This window comes from Oryza brachyantha, chromosome 3, assembly GCF_000231095.2.
Source record: "Oryza brachyantha chromosome 3, ObraRS2, whole genome shotgun sequence".
Classification (NCBI taxonomy): Eukaryota; Viridiplantae; Streptophyta; class Magnoliopsida; order Poales; family Poaceae; genus Oryza; species Oryza brachyantha.
In genome coordinates this window covers 28215438-28243170 of record NC_023165.2, presented here as the reverse complement: position 1 = coordinate 28243170, position 27733 = coordinate 28215438, and the positions used below count along the sequence as shown (strand labels likewise).

Below are 27733 nucleotides of genomic sequence, written 5' to 3'. Positions count from 1 at the left end.
TTTTGTTTATTAAACTGGAACAGCGAGCGGTTGCAGATGCCTATAGTTGAAAAACGGATTTCAGCGCTTGTTAAATGTTAAACGCGTGAGTTCGAAGTCAGATTAGTTGGACGGCATACACTTCGGAAATTAGTTTAGTCAAACGATAGAAAAATAATCCACCTCGACTGAGAATGAGAAGTTCAGCTTGCAAAAATTAATAAATTCATTTGCTAGCTACGCGATGAAGCTAATCCAACTAGCAGTAGCTAACTACTAGATAAGTAACACCAATATTTTTTCTTCTAAACAACAACATATATAACAGTAATACAGTAGTACTAACGACAATGTATTGATCAATCTGATTTCCTTGCAACGTTTTAAAAAGGTACCAACGCGAGCATCTTCCATTAACTACAAACACTTGAAACAAAATACGCATCAACCGCCGGAATGCAGCAGTTGCACGTTAATCCACGACGTGATTTTTAACCCCCGGACTCTCTCCCATCTATTCCCCCGTTTCACTGTGCAGTACTTTTTAAACCTTACTTGAAATCATATGGAGTACTTTTTAAACCTCGCTTGAAATCATATGGATATTAACGAATCTGTATATCTATACTATTCTAAAACAATGTAATAGTGATGGCAGCGAATATGCCATCCATTAATTACTCGTTTTATATAAAGTATTATAAAATAGTCATATATGAGTTATATTTTTATCTCTAAAATACGAGTTGTTCCAAACAATACTAGCACACGTATAATTTATATTTCTCCATAGCAAAACATGAGTATTATTTAGGTAGTATATATAAGTTATTTACATTTGATGAATCTAGTTAAGCCTAAAAAGTCTTACGGTATAAAATGGAGAAAATATATTACAAGTCAGTTTTGGATTTGTTGACTTCTTTAAGTTTAACTTGTTCAAATCTAACCAAAAAATATAGTAGATAAATATTGCAACATTTACGACCCAAAACAAACAATCCAACAATATATTTAATGGTATTTTTGTGGAGTTATAGATATTGACAATTTTCTATACATGCAGTTAAATTTCAAGAAGTTTTACTTAGAACAAATTAACCCAAAAAGTAGCAAACTGAGATTTAAACATCACTAATGAAACAATCGTTGTCAATGTACTTATGTACACGTGAGCTCGACGTAGATTTCATGGCTATCCACTGGTCTCTAGTTTATAATTCATCGTTCTGAACATTTTAATTAACAAACCAAGTAACCGAAGTCTACTTGCACCTAGTTTATATTAGTGCAACTACAGGAAGCGGCAAGTCAACGACTCCAGCCAAGTCAAATCTTATAGCACCTCGCTTCATTCTCTTCACAACCAAGAAATTCATTCTCGCGAGCTCGAGCTCGTTGCCGATGTCTCATTGGCCATGGAGGAATCCTATAAATAGCTCCCAAGAACCTACCTCCCGGCCCCTCGATCGCAACGTAGCATTTCGTCTCGAGGCGGCGGCACGAGCGATGAGGAGGCTGACGTTCGGTGCAGAGGCTGAGATGGTGGACAGCGCCAGCATAGCTCAGGAGGTCATGCTGCTGCTCGCGCGGAGCGGTGGCGCCGGCGCCGGCCACGTCGCCGGCCACGGCGGTGGCGGCGGCGAGGCTCCGCGCGTCTTCGAGTGCAAGACGTGCCGGCGCCGGTTCCCGTCGTTCCAGGCGCTCGGGGGTCACCGCGCGAGCCACAAGCGGACGCGCGGGGGTGGTGGCGGCGCCGGCGCCGGCGCCGCTTCCGCTGCGGCGGTGGCGGCGGCGGACGCGGGGGAGGCAGGGGTCGCCGCGCTCTCGCTCGCGGCGCCCGCCGTGAAGGCCTCCCGCGCGCACGGGTGCGCGGTGTGCGGCGTGGAGTTCGCGCTCGGGCAGGCGCTGGGCGGCCACATGCGGCGGCACCGCGTCGCGGGCGCCGAGGCCGAGGCGGAGGCGGTGGCGGCGAGCGCAATCGCCGGCGAGCCGGCGTCCGAGCGGAGGCCCGGCGGCGAGGCGAGGGGCCTGGTCGTCTTGGACCTGAACACTGCCCCCGCTGACGACGACCTTAGGCTGGGCCTCAACCAACATGGGTTGGTGGATTGCCTCTAATGGCGTCCTGCAGTTTCTAACCATGTGGTCTTGCATTTCTCGCTTTTCGTTTTTCTTTTGTTGGTTTTCGGACTGTAAATTTGTAGTTTTGAAGTTGTTCTTTACATACAATAGGTGAATAGGATCTATATACAAAACGAAACACGATTTGATTAGACTTGTATAGAAGATGTAACTTTTATTCCTGCGTGTCTTGTGCAAGAACATTCTTTCTTTGTTAAAAAAAAATTATACCCCTCCTGTTTTGAACGTCGATGTTGATTTTCTTCACACAAGTTTTACTATTTGTCTCATTAAAAATTTTGTGCAAATATATGAGTATAAGTTATAAATAAAACACATTTAGTAATCATAAAATTATAACAAAATAAATGATAATTACACAAGTTTTTGAATAAGACAAATAGTCACCCATGTTCTATTACTATATTACTATGGATGGCACTGGCTTGCAGCTGGCATTGGCCAGTAAGAATATCCGGTGTTCGTTATATATTATTGGCCATCGTGTTCGATTTCTTCTACGTGGTACGTAACCAGTAATCCAGTGTCCCAAGTAAAGGCAGTTGAACAACGAACAAACGGAATTAACTATGGAAAAGGATTGCAGGATGTCATATTTCTATGTTATCTACTGGCTGTAGCCTCAACATGAGCACAGCCAACCCAATTCTATATGCGCTTATCATTATCAAGAGCAGAGTCAACTTCCACCAATATTTAAAGTAATTGTTCAGACTTAACACCCATTTGTCCAAATCAAGACAATTGCAACAAGTTAAATAACGCACAAAGAGAGAATAGCTGGCAAAGAATGAAATGATAAAAATTACAAGCACCAAGTCACCACCATTTTATCCATGCAGGGAGAAGCTTTCTAAGATCCACAGCAAGCTGATTTCTGTGCGGCTGCTGCCTCGGCTTCCCCTTCTGATTTGATCTTGATGGTTCGGTCCTGCAACCAACAGAGCATGATAAGCTAAAGGCGCTAACGACAAGAAAAAAGGTAGGTTGAACTTGATACCTCAGTCTTGGTATCAGTCTCTGAAAGTCTTTGTTTGATGTCTCTTGCTATAGAAAAGAAAACCTGCTCAACATTCAGGTTTGTCTTTGCACTCTGCAGTAGTCGTAATAAAATGAAATTGTGCATGGGGTTAGCTACAAAGGTACAGGCATCAATGCTTAGGAGAAAGAAACACTGTTTTTCACTGTCAAGTTATAATGAAGGAAAGCTATAACAGAAGTTGAGAATCCGTACTAACCGTTTCAAAGAACTTGATCCCGTATTCATCGGCAAGAGCCTGTCCCTTTGAAGTGGGTACAGCCTGCACAGACAAAATTAGCAGACAAGAACAAGAGAGCTAAGAATTATTCCAAACATACAATTTGAGCAGTTGGTTGGAATTGTAATAGTAAGTAGATAACATTGAGCATGTTTCCTATTATGTTTGCACTTTGACATCTACAGAAGACCATGTAAGATATGGATCACAGTAACCTCCGCAGAATGCAAATCTTAATTCACACACAATCTGTCTACTGCTTTGCATATGAAATAAATAATCCAGAACATGAATGAAAAAGAGATGACAGAAAAAACATGTGGAAACAACTTAGAACAATAGATTTATACCCTTTTGCTTTCGTCCATATCAGCTTTGTTCCCCACCAAAATTTTGTTCACGTTATCAGAGGCATGTTGTTCAATGTTTCTGATCCAATTTCTTATGTCTGCAATTCAGCAACAATGGAAATGTTTAGAAATTGGGTCTGAAGTGCTATATCAAACGGAGCATTTGAATTAAACTGGTTTGTACTGTTGAATGAAGACTCATCGGTGACATCATAAACAAGCAAAATGCCCATTGCTCCCCTGTAGTAGGCTGAAAGAATGATTTGCCAAGTTCAGAACCCTGATTGATGCAATAACCAGAAGCAAAACTTAGGTAAATAAGCATACCGGTAGTAATGGTTCGAAAGCGTTCTTGGCCAGCAGTATCCCAGATCTGTAATTTAATCCGTTTGCCATCCAACTCAACAGTCCTTATCTTGAAGTCAATACTATATCAGAGAATCAGTGAGCACAATCTATAAGGTGATGCTATCATTCAGCTGTAAAACATTCATTCCTAGGAACAGCTTTGAGGTTTTTTAACAAGACATACCCAATGGTGGTAATGAAGCTAGTCGTGAAGGAGCCATCTGAGAACCGCAGGAGGAGACAACTTTTTCCTACACCTGTATAAAGTATATAAAACTTGTAAACAGAATGTTTGCACTATTAACGCTCAAACATAATATGAAAAGAAAAAACATAAATGACGAGATAAAACACTTCAACACAACCAGATAAATGCTATTAAAGCTACATATCAAATTATCAATTAACAGTTCCATTTCAAAGATAAAATAGAAGAGCACCAGACCATAAAAATGGACCAGGCTACATAAGCACAAGGAAGCTAGTTTAGTTGAACCTTGAAAGGCTGCTGGTGAGGGGAAAGAAAATGGTATTATGTAACTTACATGTTTCCATATACTAGAAAACAAATAAGGCCTGATTAGGCAGACCCTTTAGTTGACTTTTATGTGGCAGCGGTACATATTATTTGGGCCTCAAAATACTGTGGGGCAAATGGCTTACAGCTGGAGGCTAAGCCTGTGCAGAGATCCTAAACATATGGATCTCAGCAGCTTCCAGGCCTGAAGCGAACCACAGCATTGAACTTTGTTTGTGTCAATGACATAAAAACCTAACTTAACTTTGATCATGATGGAACCAAGACAGCTAAACATCAACTTAATTCACATGTTAACTGCCAAAGCCATGTGGGTGAAACCATTGAATCAAAGTAAGTTCACAACGACCTGATTAGACAAAGTACAAAGAGATTCAATGAGGAAGGTTCCAACAGTGCATGCCAGGTTATCAGGTGAAAGTGCTGAAACCATTGCCAGTTCTCTTGCAATGAGGACCCTTCAAACAAGTAAAGGTATCCAGAGCATACACTTACACTAGTTTTTACCAACAACCTATTCCTGATTTCATGTCGGGATCAACATAACAATACCGGAGTTTTAATTTGTGGGTCAGTTTAGTGAGAATATATCATGTCATGATCACATGAATGTTGCAAGCAGGAACAAAGCCGCTATTACAAAGCACTTATGAGTGTACGCGAGTCCGAGATACAACGGTAAACACTGAAGCATCTCTTCCCAGTGATTCATTCACCCATTCAAAATTCACACAAGCATCCTAACAAATTGATCCAGGTAACAGATCCCAATCGACTAATTGACTCCTCGAATCAAACGAAACCAACACACTTTACGCCGGAGGGACCAGATCTCGCGTAGATCGAGTGATATGCCACGGCTACTCACCGCTGTCGCCAATGAGGAGCAGCTTAATGAGATAATCGTAGTCGGCCCGAGCCCTCGCCGGCGGCGCCGCCATAGCTCCCAATCTCCCAAGCCCTACCACACACACCATCAGCAACAACAACAACATCAACCAATCAGATCGGATCAAGCGAGTAACCAAAAGCAAGCCCGAAAACAAACCCCAGGCGGCGGAATGGCGAGGCGCACCGGGTTACACGCGGCGGGGGGACGCAGCCGGTCCCGGCTGCAGGCGGCGAGGCGATCTGCGGTGGCGTCTCCCGTCGCGAGCAGCGGCGCGGGCGGCGAGCGGGGTGGGGCAGGAGGAGGAGGAGGTGGAGGTGGGAGAGGGGATCCGATCGATCGAGCGCCGCGCCAGCCTGGGTGGTCGCCCGAGACTACTTTGGGTTGGGGTTGGGTTTGGGTTTGGCTCGGTCGGACGGAGAGGCGTGGTGGAACCGGTCCACCCGTCGACTTTTCGCCACGGGTGGTGCCACGCGCGCGCGCGCGCGCGCGAGCCGAGACTGTGGTGCAGGCCCGGCCCATGTAGGCCAAGTAGGGTGATGGCAAAGGCCGTCGCTGCGTCGAACGGGCCAGGATTGAATTCTATTTGGATGGCCTTCTTTGTCGCTTGTCTTTGGGCTGTTTGTGTTGGCTGGGTAGTCTGGCCCGATGAAAATAAAATTAAGTGATAAAACTTAAAATCAATTCGAAATTTAGGATTGAACATTTAAATTTTGTTTATAAGTATAAATAGAAACGAAAATATGATGGTGTATGATTGGCTTGGAGAGGGAATGAATAGTCACATGTTAGATTTTTTGAGAACTGGTGATGGCTGATTCACGATTCATCGTTACCGCTACATTTTGAAGGTGTATATATGTTAAAATGGTTTAAGATTTTTGTTGAACTACAGTGCCCAATCATGTATAGATTTAGAAGGAAAAAAAACTTGGATGTAGGAGTAGAAAATGTCCACTTGTTGGAAGCTTAAAAGCATTCGAATTTGCGGCGCGCGAGTAGGTGCGGAGTCGCGATCGATTAGCCGACTTTGCTTATTTTCGCAAACCCCGCGTGCTTTGCGTAAGCACTCCGTAAGCTTAAGCACGAAATTTCTATTCTTGTCGTTCTCCGGTTCTCGCAATTTGGAACTCAAAATTCGAAATTTATATCCGGGGCATATTCCGCGTGTGTAAATGTAGCTGACCAACAAAAATCAAGCAAGTTCGATATGTTTCCCTTCATGCTTGCATACCTACGCCCACGCACGCGCCAGCTTCTGAATGATGGTCCATTAATCCGCTATAATAATTAGGACAAAACCAAACTACTTGCTCCTAATCAAAGCAGCTTATAATTTGTGAGTACAAGCTATCATCTCCTCCCATGGGCATAATTAATTGCGTGCCAAACATGCGTACGTTGCCGGCCTGCTGATGAACGGCACCTGCCCAAGTTAATAATTAGTATCATTGTGTTCTGACACTGACGGTGACATTGCAAATGCCATCATGCAAGCTAAGCACTTGACCACGCGTACATAATTAAACTCACTCGACCAATTTAACCACGCACGTTTAAATGCTAAATACTCACGTTCTTTCAAAGGCCCTGTTTAGTTCAAAAAATTTTCATCCAAAAACATCACAATAAATTTTTGGACACCTAAATAAAGTATTAAACATAGATAAATCGAAAAACTAATTGCACAGTTATGTGAGAATTCGTGAGACGAATCTTTTGAACCTAATTAGTATATGATTAACCATAAGTGCTACAGTAACCCACATGCACTAATGACGGATTAATTAGGCTCAAAAGATTCGTCTCGCGGTTTCCATGCCAGCCGTGAAATTCGTTTTTTCATTCTGGTCCGAAACTCCTTCCGATATCCGGTTAAACGTCTGATAGGACAGGCAAAAATTTTCATTTCACCAACTAAACACCCTCTAAAATATAAACATAATTCAAATCTTATACCATGGTAAAAACATTTGTGTATTGATTCATTTTATTCTCATCAGATCAATGTTTTACCACCAATCATAAACTCACAAAGGAAATCTAAACCATTTAAAATTCAAAAATCTAGCAATGTTTCTGTAACAATCTTAATATCTCACAATGAAAAAACTTTAAATTTAACACTGAATTTAAGGTTTTTTTAGCTTATAAATATAAGCACAAGTACAAGAGATAAATCGATGCGTAAGTTGAATTATTTGCTCCGTATCATTCTACAGCTGGAATTATCGGTCAGTTTCTTAGCAAGAGAGCAAGGCATTTTCCGACCACCTTCCACGACGACCCGGCACGATTTTTAATCGGACGCTAGTTTCTGACAGGGACATGTGCATAATTGCATTGCACGACCGCCCGTTGCTTCAGAGCTCAAGCCTTATTGTCACCAAAATTAAGCATAATCAAAACAATTTATTAGTAATTAAAAAATATTTTATGAGTCCCACTTCCTTTCCAGTCCGGAAACCAAGACCTGATCAAAATCATCAAAACGAAACAAATCCTGACAAGGAAACATCGATTAATCAATCACTGCTCGGTCACGTATTAAATTCATTTTTCAGTTTATTAGTTACAATGTTTTATCTTTGTCTTATTTAATTTTTTACGATTAATATTTTTATTATTACTGGATAGTAAAACATAAACAATACTTTATATATAACTAATTATTTTAAATAAATTTAAACATAAAGTTGCTATCAGACGGAGGCGTATCATTCCTATATCGAAGAGCAAGCCCCAAGCGCGACTCTAGCCGATCGGAGTTGAAGCGCGCGAGGAGCAGCGCCGGCGCCGCGGCCGTCTCATCCCCGCTGCCGCAGAAGGCCCGCGACGGAGGATGCCGCGGAATCCTAGCCCCGCGCCGGAGATGACGCTGGCAACCTCCAGCGACGCTGACTCTATTCTTGGCGCGCCGCCGGCGCTCCGGCGGCTCGCTCCGGACCCAGCCTACAAAACCTGCCCAGGTGCATCCTTCCAGATTTCTTTTCGGTCTCTGACCTTAGCTTCGGCCTCTTCCAACAACATCCGTGAATAGGGGCGGAACTAGGAGTGCGCTCGTGATAGAGTATAAATTGTTTAGATAAATCTTAGCTAAAATTTAATATATTTTTAATACAAATTTTTGCTAGGTGTGGAGCTTTAAGCCTAAGCCATTGCACGCTGGTTCCGCTTCTGTCCGTGCACCCACTGGGTTCATAAAAATAATTTATAATTAAAATATATATATATATATTTTAGTAATTTTGAGATTAAAAGTTTAAAAAACCTAAAAAATCAAACCTTTAGTTAAATTCTTAAATCTAAATTTTAACTTATAAGTACATGATAAGAAAAAGATGGTTGATTTATGTCGAAGCGAAGGTGCAGCAGAAGCAGATACACAATAACATGGACACTGACACGCCGCTCTAGTTCTCAAACAAATGACATTAAACACTGTCTTAATTGTAAAAACTGAATCAATTGATCCGTTGCTTGCGTGTTTCTCTGGACGGGGCCAATCAATTGTTTGCTCAGTTATCCGCGTACACATACACTGTCAGACGTTGCTCAGATGAGGCTAAACTTTTTAGCTCTATGTTATATCGGATGTTCGGACACTAATTTGAAGTATTAAACATAGACTAATAAAAAAATAATTTTATAAATGAGTGGTAATCCGCGAGACGAATTTTTTAAACCTAATTAATCTATAATTAGAGCATGTTTACTGTAGCATCACATAGACTAATCATAAATTAATTAGTCTCAATAAATTCGTCTCGCGAATTAGTCCAAAGATTATGAGTGTGTTTTATTAATAGTCTATGTTTAATATTTATAATAAGAGTTTAAATATTCGATGGGACAAGGGACCAAAAATAAGTCACTTGTCCCAAACACCACCTTAATTATGCGCGTGAGTGAAACACGCATCACAAGTTTTCATTCAGTCAATGTCTCAGTCAAACCGAATACGTATTACAAAGAGATCTTAAGAAAAAAAACAGCTAATGAAATGTCAATTGGTGATAACATGAAAAATGTTTCTTTTCTATATTTTGGATTTGAGTTCATTTTCTGGATACTAAGCCTCTATCTATTTACTCGTGCTTATGCTTATAAGTTAAAAAAATAAATTATAAAATTTAAACTTAAAGTGATTTTTGAAGTTTTTCATTGTAATTTATTTATGTCTGACCCTCCATCTTTTCAAAATTTTTGTTCAAATTTACAAAAATCAAATCATAATAAAAATAGTCAATAATTATATAAATTTTTTGAATAAGACGAGAGATTAAAATCAAAAGGTTAACGGCGTCAAACAGAAAAATCGGAGAAAGTATTAAATGTGTTTCACGTTCAAAGATGTTTATATATGCCAATTAAGATAATATGAAACGAAGCAAGAAAATACATGTACCTTTCTAAGAACAGACAGATATATGCTAGAGAGAAAAGAAAAGTAAAAAAATAAATAAGACGAAACTGAGACGCAAGTGCAAAATTCGACGGAGGCAGCCAAGCATGCAGGCTTGAAAAGGCAAGCGCCCAATCCCACGCGGCCGCTGCCGCGCAGCGCAAGCGCCGCCACCGGACGCGCCTCGCCTCGCTTCCTCGCGGCCGAGGCGACGCGACGCCCGCGCCCCTCCCGCCGCCGCCGATCCAGCCAGCGACGCTCCCTCAAATACGCCCCTACCCTGCCCGCCTATCCCGGTCGGCTGATTATTGCGCGCGATCCGCTCGGAGACGGAGAGTCCACGGGTGGTGGTGGTGATCGTCGTGCCGGGCTTTGATTTGGGCGTCGGAGTCGGAGGAGGCTTGGATGGGCGGGCGGGGCGAGAGCGGCCGGCGGAGGTGGACGCAGCGGTCGTGCCGGACGGCAGGGTGTGGGGGTAGGGTCGTGAGGCGGACGGTTGCTTCGCCGACCACGGAGGAGGTGGCTGCCGGCGCAGCCCCGCGGCGGACGGAAGGTTAGCGCCGGTTGTCCTAAGTATGAATTTTTGGCTTGCCGTTTGGACCCCTTCATGTTTTTGTTGGGGATTGCATGATCATGTTTTTTGGTCGATTTGGCGAGTTGATTCCGCATGGTGGTTAGTGTTTGCTTCCAGGAATGGAAGTTTGTTAGGAGTTAGGATTGCTGAAGCGAGGGCTTTGCTTACGTCTTCCTAATTGCATGATTGTTTAGTTGCTTCTAGTTGTAGGAATTAGAATAGTGGGAAATGATGAAAACAACGAAACTCGAATCTCCTCTCGTTTTGTTTTTGTGTTTACGCGAGACTCCTATAAACATGAAAAGGCAGAAAAATCATGAAACTCCAATGAACAAAATGGGGTCTCTTGCTACGCTGTGAGGGTGATATTTGTGTTACATATTATGTTAGTACCCTAATTTCTATTGTGTAGAACAGACATGTGTAAATTTGTGACCTCGTTAATTTTACATCTTATAACATCTTTGAAGAAAAAGGACTACTGGAGTTGACATGTTCATGTTCTACCTTATCATCTTATCAGGGCTTTCGCTTGTGGGCAATCAACGGCGTATCCATGGAGTACCAGATTTCAGAATTAGCACTACATCATCAACCAAAAGTGATTATGTAAGTTGTTCATAACTTCAAATTGTTCGGTTTTCTCGTATGATAAATATTACCCCTAAAAACTTGGAGAATTATATGCTCAAGCTGTTGTAGACTTCTAGTTTTTGTTGCTTCTTCTTTCTGAAATATGTTTGTTGCTACAGATTTGTTCAGATTATAGGGAATTCAAGCACAAAAATTCTAGTGGCAAGTCGACAAGAGGTTTTGCCGGTGAACAAATGAAAAATGGAATGGAAAGTTGCCATTTAGAGCCTTCTGTGATGGCAGACTTAATGGATTTTGATGCAACAATGTTGAAAACTTCCTTTTCATGGTCAAAACGGAGCAAATTCTCCAACAATAGAAAAATGCTTCACGGAAGTAGTGCTACCTCAAGTTATGAATCGTCCTGTAAACCTACGTTTCATCTCAGCAAACAGAATACTAATGCAGAGAAGCCTCCAGCACTAAAAAGTTCTGGGCAGATGCGCAAGTTCAGTCATCAATTGGTTAGAAGTGCTGGAAGATCGTATTCTATGAGTATGGGGTCAAAGAGTGCAAATTATTCCCTTTCAGAGAAAATGTCAACCTTACTTCAACCGCGCCATGGTAGCAGCCATCAGAATGGAAAGTTCGTTGGTGCTTTAAAGAGGCGTCATAATATTTCGCAATCTGGAGGAGCAATCAACAAGCTAGGGAAAGATGAGGTTCATAAGCAGCCCCCTTCATCGGTGCAAGGTCATTGGCAGACTTTATTGGATAATGCATTAGTTCGACAGAGTAAACTGTACCGTTCAGAACCACGCATCGAAGAATCAACTGAACAATCATGGAGCTCTACAAATAGTGAGTCTGAGAAGGCTGTGTGCTTTTCTTCCAGTGGCAGCATTGATGACTTGCAAGCATCGGTTTCAACCGACACTAGTGACTCAAGTGACCACTCTATGTCTTCTCTCTGTGTATCAGTAAATGAACGTTGGAAGATGACTTTTAAGAAGGTAAATATTGGAAACTATTTTTCTGAAGGAGTGAAAACTCTTGACAGTAAAAAAAATTGTCAGTACTATTATTTTTTCCTCTATATAACCGAAATAGCAATATTTGTTTAACTTTTCTTATCTCTTTCCTTCAGGTAAATTGTACTCCTGCTGCAATTTTAGGCTATATGTCTGTCACTGAATCCATCAAGGAGATAGAGCAGCCAAGTCCAGTATCTGTTCTTGAAATTCCAGCTGAAGATTGCTCTAGCACTGAATCCATCAAGCTAGGTACAACAGACCCTCTTGTTCTGCTACTGTCTTTTTTGGTTTGGGTTGTTCTGCTACTGTCCCCTTCCCATGTTCCACGTTCCATTTTTGTAGTTAATTTTGTTTTTGTACTTCTGTACTGCAGATCTCCATTCGGGACTTGGACTTGTTATATGTCCATCTGTGGAGAGTGCAGATGGAGTAGGAGACATTGGAACTAGTGATTATGCTTTGGGGCTGGATGCTGGTCCAAAAGATGAAGCAGTACAACTTGTTGAAGATATCTTTGAAGTATTTGGAGATGAAGAGGAAAGAGAATTTTCATACTTGCTAGATATATTGATTGTATCTGGAATTCATGGCACCATGGAGGATCAGCTGTACAAGGTATGCCAATCCCTTGATTGTCCCGCTGGTTATGATGTGTTTGAGAAGCTTGAAAAGAAGTACATGAAAGTTGTTGAATGGTCAAGGTCAGACAGGAAGCTTATCTTTGATATGGTTAACAACATATTATCAGAAATTCTTGCGCCATGTTTGGACATGCACCCTTGGGTGAAATCTGCTAGAAAATTAGCGCCAGTATGGGGCTCAGAGGGTCTTCTGGAGAAAATTTTACAGATGTTGGTCCGGAGAAGAGAAGAAATTGGGCTAAGTAAGACTAAGCCTGAGAAGAAGGCATTAGATCGGAAGTGGCCAGACTTATCAGATTACATCGATAAGGTAGGAAGGGATGTTGAGAACATGATAAAAGATGATCTTTTGGAAGAGCTGCTTATAGATTTGTTCTGTTAGGCTGTTAAATACTTTTGGAGTTTCAGGTTTCCATAGCCAATACACTTGCCTCCCTTATTCGGTTTTTTATTTTTTTTAGGTCCTTAGTTTGCAATGTTTCTTTGGTCCACAAGGTCAAAGTAATATTTTTTTGGTTGAAGCAGTGGTTGACAAGTTTTTTAGTTGAGTCGCCGTGCTTGAGGTAGAGAGCCAGGTGTAAATTTTGTTAGTTTAGATCAGGTCCATAGATTAAATTCTTTTCTTGAGAAAGGACATACCATAGGTTGTAAGCCTATGATGGAATGTGTAAGAAGTGTAGTCGTCATTCTCTATTTGTTGGATATTCTCAGGTGAAGTCATTTAAGTCTGTAAATCTTCCTCTTTTTGAAAAGTCTGTACATCGGGTAATTGTTACCCTGTCGACATTTGTATTTTTCATTGGAAAAATGAGGTTTGTGCTTCTGAGTTTGGATTGAGAGTAAAAATTATTCTACTTGAATGTGATATTTTAGTTATATTAGCATGGAACAAAGAGCTATCCAAATGATGAGCATGTCTCTATTGAAAAATAGATCCTGCATTCTCCTGCCATTGTGGTACTACTCTCCTAGAAGCATATGACTCCAGAATTGGTCTGGACGACTTCCATAGAAGGCGGGGACGATGTTGAGGCCATGGCATATTCTCTCTTCGACTTCGAACATACTTAGTTGTTTTGGACTTTTCTCTAAATACAAGTTGTTCTAGAATATTTGGGATGCTTGTCCATTTCTTTTCTCCAATGTCCTTACCAATTTAATGCTATGGTTTGCAGTTTCCGCATTCTTGATTCCCATCTAACCGTAGAAGAATTAATTATGTTGACTATACTCCAAGAGCATCTCCAAGAGAATGCTAATATTTTAATTTCTAAAAATTTGTATTATGTTTATCTAAAAAAATATTAGGCATAAAAATTATGCTCTTCTCCAACAGAAATCTAAAAATAATAATTTGTATTAGAAACAAGTATTCTTACCTCAAATTTTGAACATAAGTGAGTTAATTTAGGCTTATATAAATATTAGAAATATTTTAGAAACCTGTTGGAGATAAATTTTCTAGCTCAATTCATACATTTTAGTCTTAGAGATCAATTTTAGACATCTCGTGTAAAATCCACCATAAAAAACGACGAATTGGCACGTCCCAATTGCTCCCAACTACCCCTAACTATACCCTCACATGAATTCTAAAACTATAGAATTGTCACCACTACTTCTCTCTTTTTTTTGGAGAGACATAGTACAACGCAGACGCTCATAACGCACGCACACGCACACCCTCTTCTGAGAACGCACGCACGTAAACCCTACCCCTATTAGCACCTCTAAAGCCTGGTCGGCATATCCTAGAGAAATTGACGAAGTCAACACAGATGCCTCGCTGTCGACGAGTACGTCGTACTGAAAGCACAAAGTCGTTAGAATCCTGAAAAATTTGCTCCAACTAGAAGTCAAACCTAGGAGCTCAAGTGCTACTGAGACCTTTGTAACCATCAGGCTATAGGCCCTTTCGCGACTTCTCTACTCTCCTCAATGCTTCACGGAATTTCTTCATACCAATCAAAATTAGTTCTAATCTACAAAAATTTGTTACCTTCGTCTCGTAATATAAGACATTATATTATATTTTCTAATTAAAAATAAAAAAATAAAATTTAGTATGTATAAAATAAAGCGTATAAAAGTTAATGGGTAAAATATAATTAATTTTGGACATGTGACCATGCACATATAATGATATGGAAGGTAGTATGGTAAGTACTGTTTTAACAAGCGGTCAATGAGAGTTATGAATTGATTGTGTCAACTCAGTCAAAATGAATTAATGTACCTGCGACGTAAGCAACGCTACTTTTGCCACATACTCATCGTCTCAGACCAACACTACATATGCAGATGTTTAGTTTGAGAAAATTTTTGGAAAAAATGTCACGTCAAATGTTTAATCGGATATTAGAAAGGGTTTTCGAACACAAATGAAAAAACGAATTTCACGGCTAGCCTAGAAACCGCGAGATGAATCTTTTGAGCCTAACTAATTCATCATTAGCACATGTTAGTTACTGTAGCACTTATGGCTAATCATGGGCTAATTAGGCTCAAAAAATTCGTCTCAAGATTTTTTTCATAACTATACAATTAATTTTTTGATTCATCTATGTTTAATGCTTTATTTAGGTGTCCAAAAATTCGATAGAATGTTTTTGGAAAAAAAATTTTGGAAACTAAACAATGCCTCACTTTAGAGGTTATTTGAACCTATCTGGATATTTTAAGGTGTAAAATTCTTGGCTTTACATTTTAGGGGGTGCGTGGACTAACCCCAATAGTTGACTTTCTCCAACAGGTTTCACAATCACTCATAAGAGCAGATACAATATCAGGCTATAAGCTAGCTATAAATATATTTTAAGAAGATAAAAGATGGAAGAGAAAGGTAGCGGACTAATAATTTATAGCCAGCTGCAGCACAGACTTCAAGACACATGTGTGTAGGACAGGTGGAACCGAATATTAGTTGTGTAGTCTATACTATTATATGAATTGACTATTAAGTTGACAAGTTAGAGTCAACAGTTGGCTATACTATTAAACTTGCTCTAATCTCATACGTAAAAACCGCAATAAAACATTGGTGACAAAAGTGCAAGAGGGTTGCAGGCTAGAGATACAGACAAGACATCCGCGCCCCGTTCACCAAACACAAAAACTAAGTTTTTTTTTTTTTGAAAACTAACACAAAAAGAAGTTGATACGCTAGATTCTCACAGCCACGATCGATGGCAACGTTGCAATTGCAGATCAGAGTTGGTGCCCATCAATTCAGCGGTTGCAGTGTCGCCTCTGCTCATGAAGCCATCACCCAGCTAACCATCTCGTGGCCCTTGGATTCAACTACCCCGACCTTGATCCCTGCATCTGCTGCCTCCGTTCTGTTTGATTTTTGTTTAACGTTTATTTATTCGTTTTATTTAAAAATTTAGTAAAATATAAAAATAATAAGTTATGTTTAAATGTTTTTCTAATAAAATAAGTTACAAGCAAAATAAATAACATTTTCATAATTTTTTAAATAAAACAAATAGTTAAATATTAAAGAAAATAAAATCAAACAAACGTATGGAAGGACCAATCTACAAATATCTCTCCACGTTCTTTGGTTTTGGTAGTCGCAGACCCGATTCTGCTGCATCTATGGCTGCCGTGTCGGAGGTGGAGGTCGACGGCGTCGTCTTCCCGCCGGTGGCCCGCCCGCCGGGCTCCGCCGGCCGCACGCATTTCCTCGCCGGTGCAGGTTTGTTGTGTTGTGTTTCGTGCCAGTTGAGAAGTGAACTCGGGTGACGTGATCGACGCGCGCGCGCGCGTGCAGGTGTGAGGGGAATGGAGATCGCCGGCAACTTCATCAAGTTCACGGCCATCGGCGTGTACCTGGAGGACGCGGCGGTGCCGGCGCTGGGAAAGAAGTGGGCCGGCAAGTCCGCCGACGAGCTCGCCGTCGATGGCGCCTTCTTCCGCGACGTGGTCACCGGTAAGAAGTGAAAAGAAAAAAAAAAGAGCTCATCTTGCGCGGGGTGGATGGCGGCTGCTCGTCGTTGCTAACTTTGCTGCTCGTGTCGTGCTGCGTGAAATGCATCGTGCGTGCGTGCGTGCGGTGCAGGGGATTTCGAGAAGTTCACGAGGGTGACGATGATCCTGCCGCTCACCGGCGAGCAGTACTCGGAGAAGGTGACCGAGAACTGCGTCAAGGCATGGAAGGCCGCCGGCGTGTACACGGACGCCGAGGGCGCGGCCGCGGACAAGTTCAAGGATGCCTTCAAGCCCCACAGCTTCCCGCCGGGCGCGTCCATCCTCTTCACCCACTCCCCCGCCGGCGTCCTCACCGTTAGCTCCCTTCCCTCCCCACCAGTCCGGCGCTGCATCGCGTGATTTTGCCTCTTTCCATCCGCCGCCTTGCTTATGCTTGCACTCCTCCGACGAGTGATTTCATTGCCAGGTCGCGTTCTCCAAGGACTCGTCGGTGCCGGAGGACGGCGCCGCGGCGGCGGCGATCGAGAACAGGGCGCTCTGCGAGGCGGTGCTGGACTCCATCATCGGCGAGCACGGGGTCTCGCCGGCGGCGAAGCGGAGCATCGCGTCCCGCGTCACGGAGCTCCTTAAGGCGGACGCCACCGGCGACGTGCCGGCGGCGGCGGCGGCGGCGGCGGAGACCGCGCCGGTGTCCGCGTGAACACCGAGCCGTGTAAATCGAAGAGAAAGAGGTCTTCCTACACTTCGATAGTACACTTGTGTGAAAATCTCAAAACGTCGTTGATTTGTTCACATAATCACATGAAATAAAGAAGGAATCGCGGCTGTTTTTCCATCCCAGAATTGAATTACCGGTGCACGGCTCACGACGGCGGCGATAGTACACGACCGGTAGGAGGACGACAATGGCAGATCCGACCACGCAAAAGCGAAAACGATAGCGAAAGCGAGAAAAATGGTTCTCCAAAATGTGGCCCGGTCCAAGTTGGGCCAATCAAGGGGAGATCACGGCTCTTGCAGGCCTTTTTGCCGGTGCTGCTCAGGCAGGCCTTGGAGTCGATAGGCTCCATCCTCTTGTCTTCGTATGGGCTGAATCTCTTTTTTGATTGATCAGCAATGCAACAACACCAATACATTTTTTCTATTTTTTAAATACTTTTAATAAATAATTTTATTACTAAACCATCTGAACTTTGTGGCCACGCCACACCCCTCAGCGTAGTAAAATAACACTGTCATATTGATTAGTTGGCACATGGCAGTCTACCACTATGTGGTACGTCATCTAGATTGGCGTGATAGCTTTTTTCGTCATGATAGTAATAGTAGTGTGACTAAAAATGTTTAAATGATAAAAATATTTTTTACTAGGTTTAGTAATAAATTATTTATTAAAAATTTAGAAGATAAATTAAATTCTCAATACACACTCCTATGATTGCACAGTGCAGTGTCCTATCTAAATAACAAGAGAGAAATATACCAATATACGCCCTACGCGTCTACGCTACATTTTGCTGTTGCGTCCAGCCATTAAGGGGCAGGTATTTCCAGAGTTGGACGAACCGGTTGTTCGGCTTGCACGGAAGATTACGTTGTTTCCGTATAAAGATCTCCAAACCCACCCACACTTGTATTCAATCACTACTCCTTTGGATCTTCACCTTCTCGTGAGGGTCCAGTTCTTCTGGATTACTGCAGAGGGATATTGTTTATGTGAGTGACACAGTAATTCAATGTCATAAATAGTACCGAAACACTGAAACACTATAAAACACTGTTCATTACTGTAGCACGTGTTATAGATCTCATTCATACATTTTGATCCAACGGTTACGAGATGTACCAAATTTACATTACTGTTTATCTCTGCGGTAGCAGGGATCTCATCCCTCTCGTGAGACCGAGGTCACTGCAGCGAGCCGTTGGTGGCGTACGGGACGCACAGCGCAGGCCGATCCGATCAGAGCTTCCCCTCGTTGGTGTTGCAACGAACAGCTCGCTCGTCTTCCACGCACGCCGCAAATTTCTTTTGGCCCCCGACACGCCCAGCGCCTCTCGCGTACAACACGACGAGCCCCCGTCACGTGCGCGCACTGACACGCACCCGCACCACGCAAGCAAAAACGCAACGGCTCTCGCTGCCAGCGCCAAACCAGCCGCGCGCCGCTGCCAATTTCACCGGTTTCACCTTGCGACTTTGGCGAGCCGGTGAAAACGGTGCCTGCCTCATCTCTCGCAAGAGAAAAATCGATCACGGCAGCGGGGAGGAATCCGTGACGCCGACTCGCCAACTGTTTGGCGATTCATCATCGCGTGGTGAAAGGGGGCGGGGAGAGAGAAGTTGGGAGAAGAATCCGATCCTTGCTTTTGCGCGTGCAGTGCACAGGCGATCGACCGCGAGAGGCCGTGCAAACCGATCTGCTTTTGGCCTCTCGCCGTCCACAATAACCTGTTCTTTTCGCCTCTGAATCGAAGTTGATCATAAGATTGAACTATGGCGTTCATTCTCCTCTATGTCCTGATACGTGCAGCTGAATTATTGCTTAGTACTACTTACCTGAAACTACCAGAGACAGAAGGTAGTACTATACCATGGTTTATGTACAGCTGGGGTAGAGGTAGACTAGATCACTAGACATGCATGCTATGATAGTTTTCATTGAATCAAATGAAGACAGCATGTGCAGGAACTTGTAAACGTTGCCTGCAACGGTCTCTCTCACTGTCCTCTCCTGATTTCCATTTCAATTTTCCTGCAGCTGGAAAACCATGGACTCTTCATCATTAAGAAATTCGACAGAGGCCGAACGGAGGACATGGGCAGTAGTCAGGCTGCCTTTGTTCTGCCATCAATAATATTCTTGTTTCTTGACAAGATCTGATACTCATGGACATGGATGCTACTCCTATCCGATATAGAGGAGGAGCCTTTCGTCCAAGACTTTATTTTTCTTTTGGGCATGCAGACATTCCTTGAATCATTCGGAGCTGCACCGTTTCAGCCACCTTGGCAATCCTGCCGCACACTTTGTGGAGGAAAAGAAATGGAATCCTTCTACACTCTCAGAAGCTGTTCATGAAAGAGCAAGGAGGATATATCTAGAAAGAAGATTGGAACAATCCATGCTTCTTGAGAATTGGATCGGTCGTGTAATTGGAAAACAGATAACCTGTCTAATGCTATGATTAGTCCCAACTCTGAAACCGTTTCAGGATTCAGTATTCTGTTTTGATGGGAATTGTACCTGTACGAAGTCTAGTATTATTAGTCCAGTTATTCAATCAACGATTCATTAGTGCTTGTTACATCAATCTCAACTACTATATTAATTTCTTGATAGGGCTTTCTGTGGTGGAAACAGAAGAGTCATCATGCAGCTAGAGATAAGCAGCTGAAGATGTGAGCCATACGGCAACGTGGCTGAAAGCCTGAAACCTGAACACGCCAGGGCCCATCACGGTTAACCTGGCAGCTAAGCAGTAAAGTTTAAAACGAGCCGTTTCTCTGAAGCTAAACATATGTGACAACTCCTTTTTCTGGTTACATAAATAATTGTGCACATCCTAACCCTTGTGCCTAACTTTGCCTTGTCAATAGAGATGAAAAAGTGTACCTTTCTCACCGAAATCTTTAGCCTGTTGTCTGTTGCAGTGCATATCACTTCATGACTCCTTGTTTGTTTTAATGCTCCATATATTTCTGTTTTTTTCTTGGTGGTAAAAGGAAAAACAATGGAAGCCTTTTTTAGCAGTTGGCACAGTTTTTAAACTAATCAGTAATCCCTCCGTCCCAATATAAGTGTTTGTAAAGCATATAGAGTCAAACGAGTTGCAAGAAAAAATAACTTAAATGCAGTTTATTATTTAAGAAATTGTATAAAGTAAGAGATATTTGGAAGTAAAATGGATAAAGATTTAAATAGGAGATGATGTATTAATAGAGGTAGCCGACAATAGGACTATAGCACTAGAGCAATTTTATAGTCCTTAAATAGATACTGAGGTATCAAAATTTTACACTGAAATTTTAGTACCATAGAAATTACTGGTAGAAATAACATGTAAGAAACGTTGTCTCCTCCTATATAAGCTAAGCTAAGCAACTCTTCCTGGGTCCAACACATAAGCTCAGCCAGTTTACCACTCACACTAGCTAGCCCTCACCAACACTCTGCTGCCGTTCCAGAGTTGCAGGGCAGCATGGCTCCTTTGCTCTTCAAGGACATGAAGAGCCTTTCGTGCTCGTCTCCGGCGTCCACCGCGATATGCCCGAGCCTGGAGCGGCAGCCGATGGTCCGGTCGCACAAGGCCATTGCTGCTAGCCCTCTCTGCCAGGTCCCCAGTGAGCCAAGAACTCTCAGGCAAGACTGCAGGCGAGGCCAGCACCAGCACAAGGCCGTCGCCAGTGGCGTTGAGCTCGTCAGCCCCGCCGGCTCGTCCAGGTACCTGCTGAGCAGCCGCGCCGCCGCCGGCGAGGAGATCCAGGAGGTGGAGGCCTCGGCTGCGCCGGCCGTTGATGCCAAGGTCGTCGGGGAAGTGCAAGCCGGTGATGTGAAGAACACACAGACGCAGGAGCAGGTGAGTCATTAAACTCGTTTTTAAATTTTACCTGCGAACAATTTAATTACTGATTAGTACTCGTACGCAGCACCTGTGTTTTGGAGCTTTAATCCTCTTTTCATTTCTTTTTTTTTCTCCTTTCGCTAATATATCAACTTTCATAAAGAGAGAAGATAAATTAAGTTGTAGAAAAAATACATTCATTCAAAAGGAAAAAAAAGTTGTACAAAAATACTGAGATGATGCAATCATTAGTACTCATATCCTTGTGAGATCCGGAGGATTTGTATGCGGTGATTTTCTATAAAGAAAGCCAAATATCATGATGACGAATTGACACAAGCATATAATTTTTTTCTAGGCAAAGGATTGATACATGGTACCATATGGATTTCAGTGAGATTTGTACGCATATAAAATATCCAGATAGTAACAGATACCCTAGGTCGTTTTTCGCTTGCCTAGATAGCATCAGAGATCCAGAATCACTCCTCGGTGGTAAATAAGAAAGATTCAGAACATAACCCATAAACAAAGAAAGATTCAGAACATGGCAGTTTTCTTTACGACTACAATACGACAACTTGAGATTTGCCGTGATTCCTTGATTTTAGTACTGCACATTTGCATCGCTTTGTATAAAATTTCGCAAAAGCCAAACACGTATGCTTTAAATTAACTAACCACCGGCATTGAATTGGGTGTATCTTATCAGGTAGTTGTCCTGAAGGTATCACTGCACTGCAAAGCGTGCGCAGGCAAAGTGAAGAAGCACCTCTCCAAGATGGAAGGTGAGCCTAGCAAGCGGAATAATTAACTTTTTTTCGTTCTTACGAGTGGAATAATTAACTTTTTTTCGTTCTTACGAGTGGTGATAATAGATTTGTCATCGGATCCACATGGCCACGTGTCATACACATCGAATGACAAATACATTATCATCCAATCTTAAGAGTGACAAATAGTTAAATGCTCCAAGATCTGATGTCCTTGTGTGCATGAAACAGGCGTGACATCGTTCAACATCGACTTCGCGGCCAAGAAGGTGACGGTGGTCGGCGACGTGACGCCGCTGGGGGTGCTGAACAGCGTGTCCAAGGTGAAGAACGCCCAGTTCTGGGCGGCGACGACGCCGGCGATGGCCGCCTGAGCTGAAGAGGCATAGGATCCTTCCCTTGGGCAGGGCCGGCCGGCCAGAGAGCCAACGGCGCTGGACCAGCTGCTGCTGTCTGTCTGTCTGTCTGTCTGTGAGTGATGGCATGGTGGTAGTGGTGTCTCTCTCCTAGATGAGCATGCGTGTGTGTGTCCTGGGGCTCTCCTCCTGAAAGGGGGTAGAGGCATGCAGATGCAGCTTTGCTGCGTCCTGTGGATCGTTTTGTTTCCTTGTGGTTGGCACCATGCCAAGGTACATGCCGCCGATGAGTGATGAGCGTGTGTGACTCTGCTCGATCTTAAGTGTTCTTTTGCGTGGTTCTTACTGTAATATAAGCATTTCACTACTACTACATCGTTGCTTCATAGTACTCTCCGTGTCGTATTTCGGTTTTGGCTTTTTCTTGAGCTAAAAACTTCGTTAACTTTTAATCAAGTTATAAACGTAACAACGTTTCCAAAATATATTAAGGTGTGTTCATTTTGTATTGAAAATGTTGCCATATTTTTATGAGAAAAATATATATTTGGTTCCTCAATTATGACCTCATGTTAACTTTGATAGCACAAAATCGTGTACTTTTGGTTTCTTGTCTCTCAAACTACCCACAATTCATCCCCACATCCAAATTGTAGCACCATGTCATCAAGAACTAGGAATAGGCACGGGACGGCCTGTAAGTAATCTGTAGTCGCTCTAATTCATTATTACTCATGGACCGACCGTGGCCATTTCTAACGAAAACCACCTTACCTTTTGTTCTTAAATAAATTATGGATAGTTTTTTAGAGATGGGATCAAAATCTATGAGGTCATTTTTTCCCTTTTTATTGAAAAAACATTGTCATATTTGCAAACGAAAATAGTGTGTGAATAAAATTTTTATATCTATATGAAAAGGTCCTGTGTAGCCTGTTGGATCAAAGGATTGATTTCTATTACGTAACATTTTCTTTGAAATATGGTGATTTTAAAAGAAAATAAGCATGAGATTCCGCTTCATATTTTCTTTTTTCTTTATCACTCCTATGTTTGTTACATGTGTCAGATAAACGGTATTATTAGAACTTCTCCTGAGTTTTTTTATTTATGTAGGAATTCTATGAGGTAGACATTTTATTCATATGTTTATGTATACCCGTGTTTTTTATAACCCTACGTTTCAAAGGGGACATAAATAAAAAATCATATAAAATACTTTGTGTCTTTGACTGCGTGATTTAGGCCACGTTCGGACCCCATGATAAGTTATCTAACCTCTTTCATTTTTCGCGGACACGCTTTTCAAACTGTTAAACGGTGTATTTTTTGTAAAAAATTCTATAGGAAAGTTGTTTTAAAAAATCATATTAATCTATTTTATATTCTTTTATAATTAATAATTAATTAATTATATACTAATCTATTACTACGTTTTCCACACAAGACAAGTTATCTTATCTGCCCCTTTGCTGAACTTAGGCTAATCTCAATGGGAGTTTCATGAGCAATAAATAGGGTGTCATGTAGACATTTTTGATGATGTGAAAAAATATTAATAAAGAGAGCTAAAATGAGTTTCATGAAGATAAAACCTTCTATGCACTGTTACGTACACAATTAGTGTCTTGCATGTAACCTAGAAAATAACAATAGATGAAACTATGCATTGAGAGAGGGGTGTTTTATCCTAATTTTAAACTTTTCAGATGACATGTTACTTTAGATAATCATATCTATAAAACTTACATTGAGGATGATCTTAGAGTAAGTCTAGTGTCTCCTTTCACTGCCAGTTCATCCAATTACCAGTCAAAAATCAGGGATAAAAAAAATGCAGAGGGAGACAGAACAAGGATATGCGAACTCTTTAAGAATCTACGAGTTCTTCTTATGAGAATGATATTCCCTTTTACGTAAAAACGAGATTATTTAAGGTGAATCAAATACCTTTTGGATTGTTCAGGAATTTTGGTCTCCTTTGATAATTTCAATTCATATTTGTTCCAATGTTCGGCCATGTAGTCGGCAGCATTAGCACATGCACTTAAACTGTTTAAGTCGAGTCAAAGACCTTTCGGATTGTTTCAGGTCTCCTCCGACAATTTTAAGTGGGCCGGATACGGGTACGTTGGGCTACACGTGACAGGCCCATTGGGCTTAGCTAAGGGGCGGTTGTTATGGTATATTTCTAAACAAAAATTAATTTATAAATAAAACGTTTATATATCTATTCTTGACGATCTAAAAGCAAATGTCAAAAATAAAATTCGATAAAAAATTCTAAAATTAACCCTAAATTTTAGGTTAAAAATTAAATTTTGGCTTATAAACATAAACAAAAAGGACAGAGACAGTAATCGTAAGTGAAATAAACACAAAGTCCATTTGCATATAAATGATTGTATCGTACGAACTAACATACAAAATATTCATATCGTTTTATATTATAAGACTTTCTTATATTTTCTAAATTTATATTTATACTAATAAATATAGATCAATAAATCTAGATTAGATCTAGATAACCCTAAACCTAGAGAGCCTTATAATAGGGCACGGAGGGAGAATAGATCTACTGCACAGATTTTGACATGGCGGCGGCGCGCAATGCGGAAGGAAGGCGGCGGCTGGATCCATCAGACGACACCGACGGCGGCGTCGACATGATCAACACCGACGGCGGCGCCGACCTGATCAGCCGTCTCTGCGACGACGTGCTCCTCCGCATCCTCCGCCTCCTGCCCAACGCCGAGGACGTGGTACGCACGGGCGCGCTCTCGCGGCGGTGGCGCCACCTGTGGAGGAGAGCGCCCGTCCTCCACTTCCGCGACAGGGCAGGAGGCGACTCCGGACGGTTCGTCTCCTTTGTCGACGGCGTCCTCGCCCGGCGCGACGACGCCGTCATCGAGCATCTGGCGATCTCCTCTTCTGTCTTCTCCGACGTCGTCGACTTTCTTTTCGACGACACCGCCACCGCCGCCGTCAATGGGTGGATCCGGTACGGTATGCAGCGAGTGGCTAAATCTTTCGCCTTGACATTACAACCGGCGACCATGGCTATGGCAATTCTCGACGTGCTGGCAGTGCTGCCGGGCTCGGCAAGGTTGGAGACGGTGAGCCTGGACATGGGGCGCGCCTATCTGTTCGGGCTCCCCTCCGCCGCCGCGCCATTGTTCGGTTCGCTCACCGATCTTGCGCTGGCGAATGTACATGTCGGGGACGTCGGTGGAGACCTCCTCCGCCGCCTCTTCTCGCCGGCGTGCTGCCCGCGGCTGAAGAAGCTACGCCTGCATAGGATATCGGGCGCGCCGGAGAAGCTGGTGGTCGACTCCGGCGAGCTCTTGGAGCTGTCGATGAGTTGGATCGTGCGCGAGGAGCAGGAACATCAGCTGCCGCAGCTGGAGATCAAGATCGAGACTCCTAGGCTGCGTGTCCTCCGCATAAATCACATATACTCCATATCCAAGCTGATGATCTCGGCGCCACGGACGGAGGAGCTCAAGCTCACGTTTCTCAGCATGTTTGCTTACGAGGTCGACGCCGGCGAGATGCCATGCGTGCGGGAGCTCAACGATGTCGTGCTGCACCTCTTGCGACTACCACAGGAACCATCACTGATAGTACATGAACACCCAAGTAGCATTTTCCGATGCTGCAAATTTCTCAGGCGTCTCCAGCTGCGCTTGCATCTTTATGAGGTACTCCTCTTACTGCCTTACATATTAGGGCAAGAAGATACACGAGAAATTACTGTTTTCTATGTAACATTTGGTTACCAAGAGGTATCAAATTTTACATAAAAAACAGCGTTACCTCCTGGTACTTCTTAAGAATGATAAAATTACTCTACATGTATATTACATGTAGCAAAATTAGTTCATCCAAAGATAAAGCAAGAACTATCTATATGCAAATGTGATTCCACCTTAATTTCCTAGTCCAATTTTGTTTAATCTACATTGAACTTTGTTTAGATCTTTTTTACTGTTCAAACCACATGCAAGAAAAAGTAATGCTTTAAATTAATAAACCTCTCCTTTTTAATAATATTTAAAAAGTTCTTTCTCTGTTTCACGGTGTAAGACTTTATAGCCTTGTCTAGATTTACATAGATGTTAATAAATTTAGACAAGGCTATAAAGTCTTATAATATGAAACGGAAGTAATAACGCTTTAAGTAATTTCTGCTCATAGTTTATCTTCTCTTTTTTAATACTAGAAAATTTAAACGTGCGTAGCTGTGTGTCTTACGGCAGAAACTGGGGTTTAAAGCATTTTCGTTATCCAAAAAAGTGGTCATGAGACATACAACAAATCCCTTTTTTTTTTTTGCAGGGGAAAGAATACAACGAAGACACAATTGTTGACATGATGACAGATATACCACAGCTTCAACATCTTACATATTTATCGGTACAATTTAGTGGACCGATTGAGTGTGGTCTTGTCGCCATTACAGCACATCTCCTTTCACAGTGCAAATTTCTCAAGCATCTTGAGCTTGACATCCGACGTTGTAGGCCGGTAATTAAGCTCCTACTTCCTGTTTAATCAGTGTCGTTTTATTTAAATAATTAATAGCTATATATAATTTCTGTTAATCATAGGGTGGTCCTGAAATCCCACTGTCAGAGTCAGAGAATGGTCATGGTATCATCTTGTTAGAGAATCTCCAGGAGATAAGCATCACTAACATTCATCTACGAGATTATGAAGTCAGGCTCCTGAAGTTCTTGCATGCAAGCTCACCGGCTCTAGAGAAGATGAAAGTAACTTTCCTCTATGTAGATTGTGAAAAGTTGGAGTCGTTGGGTATGAAAACATGCGAAGAATTTCTACTTAGCATTGCCAACCCTAAGGAAGGGAAATGTGTACTCTGCAACAGTAGTCGCTGGATGTCGTCGTATGAGTGGATGCCTGTAAGCAAGTAGAGATACCATGTTTAGTAGTCGAGCAATTTTACCATCCTTGAGAAGTAGGAAGGTACTAGAATATATCACTGTTAGATCTAGAGTGTTCTAAATTTATTTTATATAGAAAAAGTGTTCTAAATTTTATATAGAAAGAGTGTTCTAAATTTTATATAGAAACAGTGGTACCTCTTCAAGAATGGAAAAAATGCTCTTAGTAGTCAGTGTCTACGAGGTATTTCATGGTCACGTTATAAGTTACTTTAGTTTTATATATAATACTAAGTCAAATATTTTAAATTTGTTTGAGTTTATATAAAATAGGCATCGTATGGAAATGTACCTATTTAGCCGTGACTCTAATGAATCTATTTTGATGTTATAGATGTTATATTTTTCTATAACTAGCATATTCCACGTAAGTTGCAATGAGATTTTATTAAATAAAACTATCATTGAC

General features: G+C 42.1%; 6 protein-coding genes across 6 annotated transcripts; 5 read left to right on the top strand and 1 right to left on the bottom strand.

Annotated features, from left to right (window-relative positions):
• The first annotated feature begins 1488 nt into the window (after positions 1 to 1488).
• Positions 1489 to 2341, top strand: LOC121053986 (zinc finger protein ZAT8-like). The gene has a single exon (XM_040522743.1). It carries the CDS (start codon positions 1489 to 1491, stop codon positions 2095 to 2097), a length of 609 nt encoding a protein of 202 aa, XP_040378677.1. The 3' UTR covers positions 2098 to 2341.
• A 416-nt stretch (positions 2342 to 2757) lies between these two features.
• LOC102709912 (ras-related protein RABE1c) lies at positions 2758 to 5808 on the bottom strand. The gene is made up of 9 exons (XM_006650740.2): positions 5692 to 5808; positions 5485 to 5577; positions 4263 to 4335; positions 4058 to 4158; positions 3915 to 3980; positions 3731 to 3828; positions 3360 to 3422; positions 3122 to 3214; positions 2758 to 3052 (listed from the first exon to the last, which is right to left on the bottom strand). The coding sequence occupies exons 2-9, from the start codon at positions 5555 to 5557 to the stop codon at positions 2975 to 2977; spliced, it is 645 nt and encodes a 214-aa protein (XP_006650803.1). The 5' UTR covers positions 5558 to 5577; positions 5692 to 5808; the 3' UTR covers positions 2758 to 2974.
• A 3964-nt stretch (positions 5809 to 9772) lies between these two features.
• On the top strand, positions 9773 to 13563 carry LOC102712626. Its single transcript, XM_015834641.2, has 5 exons — positions 9773 to 10463; positions 11008 to 11093; positions 11237 to 12070; positions 12205 to 12340; positions 12465 to 13563. The coding sequence occupies exons 1-5, from the start codon at positions 10316 to 10318 to the stop codon at positions 13112 to 13114; spliced, it is 1854 nt and encodes a 617-aa protein (XP_015690127.2). The 5' UTR covers positions 9773 to 10315; the 3' UTR covers positions 13115 to 13563.
• A 2724-nt stretch (positions 13564 to 16287) lies between these two features.
• On the top strand, positions 16288 to 17505 carry LOC102709632 (chalcone--flavonone isomerase). The gene is made up of 4 exons (XM_006650739.2): positions 16288 to 16432; positions 16508 to 16666; positions 16796 to 17019; positions 17132 to 17505. The coding sequence occupies exons 1-4, from the start codon at positions 16333 to 16335 to the stop codon at positions 17363 to 17365; spliced, it is 717 nt and encodes a 238-aa protein (XP_006650802.1). The 5' UTR covers positions 16288 to 16332; the 3' UTR covers positions 17366 to 17505.
• Positions 17506 to 20789: 3284 nt separating this feature from the next.
• On the top strand, positions 20790 to 22733 carry LOC102709351 (protein SODIUM POTASSIUM ROOT DEFECTIVE 2-like). The gene is made up of 3 exons (XM_015834242.2): positions 20790 to 21246; positions 21944 to 22019; positions 22236 to 22733. Exons 1-3 carry the CDS (start codon positions 20869 to 20871, stop codon positions 22376 to 22378), a joined length of 597 nt encoding a protein of 198 aa, XP_015689728.2. The 5' UTR covers positions 20790 to 20868; the 3' UTR covers positions 22379 to 22733.
• A 2253-nt stretch (positions 22734 to 24986) lies between these two features.
• LOC102712349 (F-box/FBD/LRR-repeat protein At3g52680-like) lies at positions 24987 to 27618 on the top strand. Its single transcript, XM_006651898.3, has 3 exons — positions 24987 to 26061; positions 26699 to 26887; positions 26971 to 27618. The coding sequence occupies exons 1-3, from the start codon at positions 25027 to 25029 to the stop codon at positions 27292 to 27294; spliced, it is 1548 nt and encodes a 515-aa protein (XP_006651961.2). The 5' UTR covers positions 24987 to 25026; the 3' UTR covers positions 27295 to 27618.
• The last annotated feature ends 115 nt before the right edge of the window (positions 27619 to 27733 follow it).